Source organism: Ischnura elegans, chromosome 5, assembly GCF_921293095.1.
Source record: "Ischnura elegans chromosome 5, ioIscEleg1.1, whole genome shotgun sequence".
In the NCBI taxonomy this organism is placed as follows: Eukaryota; Metazoa; Arthropoda; class Insecta; order Odonata; family Coenagrionidae; genus Ischnura; species Ischnura elegans.
The window spans coordinates 81,651,259-81,658,147 of NC_060250.1; the positions used below are offsets into that span (position 1 = coordinate 81,651,259).

Here is a 6,889-nt window from a genome sequence, read left to right on the forward strand (position 1 = left end):
AGTTGGTTTTCCTGTGATATGTATAATTTATTCTATAAAGAATTCCAAGGATACTTAATATTTTATATATGATTGGCATAACTATTTTTTTTTTTATTTCTGAAATAATTTGTTGCTCATACAAATTTTGGGGTATATATAGGCTAAATAATAAACTTTAATATACATTTTTCTTTCTTACAGCCACAAAACTTAGTACTGACGGGAGAATTCCCACAATGTGATGTCAAACTGTGTGACTTTGGCATATCTCGCTATATCAGCAAGGGAGCAGACATTAGAGAAATTCTTGGGACCCCTGACTATGTTGGTAAGTGATGAGTCTTAGTGTTTTTAAATCTTCCATCATTCAATTCATATTAACCTTATTTTTAAATATGAAAATGTTGAATTCTCCCCCCTTTTTTACAAAGCCATGTGGCAAGCCTGAAAATATCCTAAGTAAAACTTGGAAATTAGAGAAGTTTTACCTGAGCTGCACATTACTGCAACTGTTTAAATCATGGTCAAGTCATACAGATATTACAAACACTAAGTGTATATGTACGTAAATTTGATTAAAGGATACAATTGCAATACATTTTGACTGATATTGACAGTTAGCCAACTTAGAGGAATAAATTTAGCTTTTGTAGGCAAAAAACGAATAAATTAAAGTGACTTCATGGAAAGTTGGATTTGTGAATCACTGTATACCACAATATTTTTTAAAAGCTAAGTGCTTAGATATCTGCAACATTGCTCCTCGTATAATTGACAACTCTCTATGACCTCGGGCAATAGTTCAAATGAGGAATCTATATCTATCTTCGCCTTAGATATCACTGGGCAGAAATCTAAGATATCTTATTTTTATTTACAGCTCCAGAGGTCCTAAACTACGAGCCAATAAGCTTGGCAACTGACATGTGGTAAGTGATTTAAATTTTCTCCCTACCACTTTGATATTTTATTGTGGCACTATTTGGTAATGAGTACTGATTTTTCATCAACGAAATTATGGTCTTTATTAATGTATTCTTTTGGATTTCAGGTCAGTAGGTGTGCTTCTTTATGTTCTTCTAACTGGCTGCTCACCCTTTGGAGGAGATACCAAGCAGGAGACTTTCTGCAACATTTCTCAGAGCAAACTAGACTTCCCTTCTGACCTTTTTGGTGATATATCAGAGGAGGCAATCGATCTCATTAAGAAACTACTCGTGAAAGAACCAAGGTAAGGCATAATGAACATCATATCTGAGATATGTTTTACAACTGAACGTATTTCTAAGTTCTGGAGTTCCCATAAATTTACAAAAAGTTAATATTTAACGAAAAACATCAAGGCTAGAGTCAAAATTGTGAACTATCAGCTGCTATTTTTTTGCAATATTAAAGGTGATCCCAACACCAGTGTGGTCCATTTAAATTGAATATTGATCAAAATTAATATTCAAAGGACTTAAAACGACTTTGTAAGGATTCTGCAATGACTGCTTGAAATTTTTTATCTGGAAAAAAATGCTAAAACCTATTGTTCAAAGCCAGACATCACTTTTTTAAAAAGTAGAATCATAAAACTTATGGAGATAATATTTGGAAGCAAAGCTGAAAAAATACCTCAATAGTATAATGCAATGCACAATAATCTCTCCTTGGAGATCTCTAATCAGTAAAATTATTTTTAATTCCAGCAAACGGCTGAGTGCTAAAGGTTGCCTTCAACATGAATGGTTCTCCAAGTTAGGTGCTGGAAATCAAAACAAGCTGTACAGATCTCCATCCATCAAAAAATCAGCCATTTTGACTGATGCCAACAGCACAACAAAAAGTGTCAGCAATGAGAAAATCAAGCCCAAGAGAGAAGAATGCATCTCTTTGAGAGACTATTCTCAAAATAGTGCCTTATCTTTTAAGAAGAGCCAGTCCCCTCCACCCAAGGAAAACCAAGAGACTCAGCCCCAAAACAACGTTGAGAGTGAGGAGGTGAAGGAGCCAGCCAAGAGTCCAGAATCCGGAATCAGCAGCAAGAGAAGGAATTGCTTTGTGAAGAACATGGAGGACATACTCAAGCGTCTAGACGACACGACTCCATCAATGACCCCAGCGACACCATCTTATCGAACCAAGGCTTTGGCGCAACGCACTATGCCTGCCAATGCTACGTATTCCTTCACTTTCACCGATCGCTCCGAGGAAGTCAAAGCACCAGAGGAGAGAAAGAGTTTCAGCAACGGCATCAACACGGATGAGTCCAAGGAAGAAAGGCACTACCTGCCCACGAGGCAAAAGTCTGACTGCATTTACAAGATCAGGAGATGCTATATCGAGGACACTGACGAAGAGGAAGATGACGACGACATCCCTCCCCCTTTACCACCATCGCAACCTCCCCCGCAGTTGCCAAGAAACGCACATTTAAGACTGATTGCTTGCGGTCTCACATCCATGAAGTCTCCCTCACCGTCTTCCTCTTCTGGCTGCTCCTCCGCGTCATCATCGGCCGAGGGACACTCCGACCACGGAAGTGACACCAACAGTGATGTCATCAGCGAGATGTCAGGAGACTCGTCCAGTGACAGGTCGAGCATCATTTCCCTCGACGATTCCCTCGACATACCCTACTCCAAGAAAATGACCTTCTACTCCACCAGCTACTCCCACACCTCCACGACCTCCTCCTCCTCCTCCTCCCTCATCTGTGATTCGTGGGAGAGCGCCGCCTTGGGGTCCTTGACCAGCAAGCAGAGAGTGGTCTCCGTCAACCAACAGCATCTAACCTCGCCCAGGGCCATCCAGGCAAATTTCAGGCATCCTGGGAGGAGATCAGAATGCAGTGGATCGCTGCAGAGGGCATTTAGTCGCTTTGAGCAGCAGACTGCCAGCTCCAAAGGCCTCTCCTCTACCGACTCGTTTGGAAATACTTCCCCGTCATCTCTACTGGCCATGAGGACTCTAGGAAGGTTCGATAGGTCAGTGCCATCTGGTCTCAATGAAATAGGCAACGTCAAAAAGTGTGGTGTGCAGTTGGAACGGGAAAAGAAGGGGAATGTCGTGGTCATTCGTGAACTGAAAGGCGGAAAGTTTTCTCGGTTTAGTGAGGTTAAGTGCGAATCTGTCCAAGCTAGGATCAAGAAGCTACAAGAGCAAGTAAAATCATGATGTCACCAGTGTCTCATCAAAACTCTCATCTTAACTTATCTTATTTTTTTTCTTTGTGATTTAACAAGGAAATCGTCCACAGTGAAGATTCTCATGAACAATTTGTTTGTGTGAACATCTTCAAAAACACTAGTCATCCCCCCTCCCTCCCTGTAATACTTAGGTCAAAATATTTCAATTCCCTTTGCATTATGCAAGGCAAGCTAGCAATTGAGCTAGATAGCTTGAAAGCATAACATTTTGGGCCTGATGCCCAGAATAAAAACTTTTTTTCATTGTCATCATCATCACCATGGTCCCGTGAAAGTGAAATCAGGTGCTCTTGCATTCCCACTGTGCTCCTGTACGTTCTCCTGCTTTGAGACAGGGTTCTTAACGTGTGCAATCAAAGTTCCTAAGGTGATGATAATATTAGAAAAAAACTTGGTCACTGCCACAAGTGCTCTGTTCTTCCTCTGTGACAAGTCGAAGAGAGGAAAAAATGAAATGAATTGAATTTTTCTAGTAAACATTCAAAAATTTCATGAAAGGTGCTGATAAAATAAAAGAACTTTAAAATATGCTAATGAAGGAACTGTAATATATTAAAATTAATTATAACTTACAATAATGATATAAATTCTCTGATGATGATGCAGAAAATGTACTTGGAATTGTATAGTTATAAATATTTTGTACTTTACATTCATTGTTTCATTACATAAAAACAGTGCAAATATTAATTTAAGGTGACAAATCCCTGTTAGCTGATGTCCAATGATATAATGTTGGCTGTTTCTACTAAAATCAGGCAATAATAATCACTAAGAAACTTAAATAAACCTTCCAAGAAATTCAGGCAACCCTCCTATACAATGCACAAGCTTTTCAGAAAAAAATAATAAGTTCGAAAATACTTGTGTATAACAGCAGCATCAGAAGGGTTATTTTAAGTCTGAATTACTCTAGTCACGGCTTAAGTCAATGGACTGGTAAACTCAATACATTTCCTATCATTAGTCATCTTCATCTTTTTCCAAACAAACCTTTTTGGCCTATCTCAAAGCATTGAATGAAAGGTAAATCATTTTTCCAATCTTACCAGTGGAATACTTAGAATTAAGATAAACTGAAATTGTATCATTGGGCATGATGTCAGTCATGTCTTTACTCATATCACACTGTCAGGTAATATTGAACTCAAAATTTATCTTTCAAATTATGAAACTCTTGCTGGGCGGCCTTGTCTCCCTAAGGTGATAAGATTGTACTTTAATTTTGAACTATTTAAAGAGAGGCAAAATTACTTGATAAATCTATTCAAAGATTTTCCTGTTCAAAATATCGATTCCGATATTTTGAACTTTATAAATTTAATTCACAGCAGAAGACAAATTAAGTGCTTATGGCATCACCTATGAGAAACAGGTGAACTACAAGGCAGTTGAAACATCTCCCATGCACTGTATTCAGTTTTAGACAAAAAAAAGAATGAACGTGACTTTACTCTGCATAATTACTCATAATTTGAGTAAATATGCAGAGGTATAAAATATAAATAATCTGAATAATATCAGAGCATAATCCTTCAATATGAAGATATTACAGTGATCCAATTCTTTCAGTATTAGGTACAATAGATTAAAAATTGGTTTCAGGTACACTAGAGTGGACCTCGTGAAACATAAATAAAGCATCAAGTATTCCATATTTCTTTTTACGCACAATAAAACATGCATCCCCTATTTTCATTCACCAAATCAGCTTGAGCCAAAGTGCGTAGTCATGAAACTGTGGAAGTGCCTCACATACTCTAACGTCATTTGCTCCGGTCATAAAAATGTTTGCTATGTTGACAGTAAACATTAGGTTCAGAATAAAAATTCGGAGAGTTGCAGACACACTACAGCAGCTTTCAGCAGTGATGATACAGCTTAAAGATATAACAGGTGAGATGACAAGATATGATAACAGACAGATGAGATAACAAAGATGAGCAGAGTTTTGGGAACTTCAGTTTATAGCAAATAACACAATAGGAAGAAAAGAAATTATTAGCAGAGAAATGGAAGATGTATAAAACTGTATGGAATGTACTACTCAAGTATCAATTTTATCTTTAAGAGGCTGACAAATATAATGTATGAACATATATGGTAAGGACTGAAGAAGAGGAACGATATCAACCCGGGTGACAGAAAAATGTAGGAGATACAGACTACATCACTGCAGCCAGCTTACCTCATTAAGCAAAGACAAATTTGAGGGAGTGACTCATAAATAATGCCATTCGATAATTTCTAGCAGCTTATCATAGAAAAGATGAAAATACATTAGCCCCTCGGCTAATGGTCAGATATTTATTCTCTAACGCATAATTTTTGATACAGTTACATTTCATACTGTCAGCCAATAACAAAATTTAAATAACATGTCACAGGTCAATATTTATGATTAATTACAGCACAAAAATTTACAATATCATTTCATTTATACAATGTAAGACTTAAGCCTTGTATCTTGCCACGTTAAGGAGGAGCCATCTCAGTCTACTTAGAACATTAAGAATATTTCTTCAGCTGTATAAAGAAGGCTTGCATAGGATTTGTCGCATGAGATATATGTAAATTTAAATGTGAACTAGGAAATGATCTTTGATCGATAGTAAAATAGTAACTGTATCTCAAATCAGCATTATCAAATGTAATAGGCTTGCCCTCTAGAGCTCTTTACAAACAATGTGTTACTGTGACAAACAATGTCAATATGTCTGTTTTCCTCCCTCCCAAACCTGATGGGAGGCACATACAGGTTTACACAACAGTAAAAATATTTTCTTAAACAAATTTTAGTCTTAAACAAATTTGAATCTTAAACAAATTTGAGTCTCTTGATGCAACAAGAGGTAATGCGCAGAACAAACTCTTTTTAAGGAATGTAATTTGGTTGTGGATAGTTGTGGATGGCTGGAAAAATGATTTTAAATAACTACAAGGAAATCGAAACCTGCTAACTCTTTAACTCCAGCCCACACAATTTCCATGGATTATTTTAGCAGAAATCATCCAGAGAAGAGGATTCAAGCAGTGGCGGATTCAGCATTCATTTCAGCGTATTCAATTCTGGGGGGGTCATGAACTGGATTCAGGTAGTATAGGGTACCCCCAGGAAATAGGGGCATTCTCCCTTGTACCTAAATATTTTTTTAAATACCCATTTTGTATGCATTTTGGAGTCAAAAATTTCATTTTTTATTCTTGACAGCATATGAAATTGAAAAATTTTAGTCATTTAAGAAGTTTAAAAGCAACACAGTGGAGAAGAAATAAAAAGTCAACTTGAAGTTTACAATAATCACAAAATATCAATGTTTCATGCAACAGAAAACGTGAAAATAATTCATTGGAAAAGATTTACAGTGATGATAATCACATACAAGAGTACAAAAACTATTAACCTTATATAAATCAAAAATTTTTGACAAAACTTGGGAGGGGGTCTTGACCCCTGTGACCTCCCCTCTACAACCGCCACAGGATTCAAGTGAAATCAGAAGCATAAATACCTACCTGAGATCTATTGGCACAGAAAACGAATAGTCAAAGCAGTCACCTTCCGAAACCGGAAACACGGTAATAATCACTACAAAACAATTTATTTCGTCATCCAACATTCTCCAGTGTTTGTAAAGAACTGTCAAAGGGTACAGATGTTCACTGCCTCTCACCCTTTTATCCAGGGGCGGATCCAGGATTTCTTTCTGGGGGGG

At 37.2% G+C, this 6,889-nt stretch overlaps 1 protein-coding gene across 1 annotated transcript in view; it reads left to right on the forward strand.

Moving 5' to 3' along the window:
• LOC124159115 (death-associated protein kinase related-like) overlaps positions 1 to 3,823 on the forward strand; it is a 245,647-nt gene extending 241,824 nt beyond the window's left edge. Inside the window, exons 4-7 of the mRNA XM_046534672.1 lie at positions 184 to 310; positions 863 to 911; positions 1,034 to 1,213; positions 1,674 to 3,823. Of these exons, the coding sequence (XP_046390628.1) occupies positions 184 to 310; positions 863 to 911; positions 1,034 to 1,213; positions 1,674 to 3,141 (1,824 nt within the window). The 3' untranslated portion in view covers positions 3,142 to 3,823. The remainder of the gene's footprint in view (positions 1 to 183; positions 311 to 862; positions 912 to 1,033; positions 1,214 to 1,673) is intronic.
• Positions 3,824 to 6,889: the final 3,066 nt, after the last annotated feature.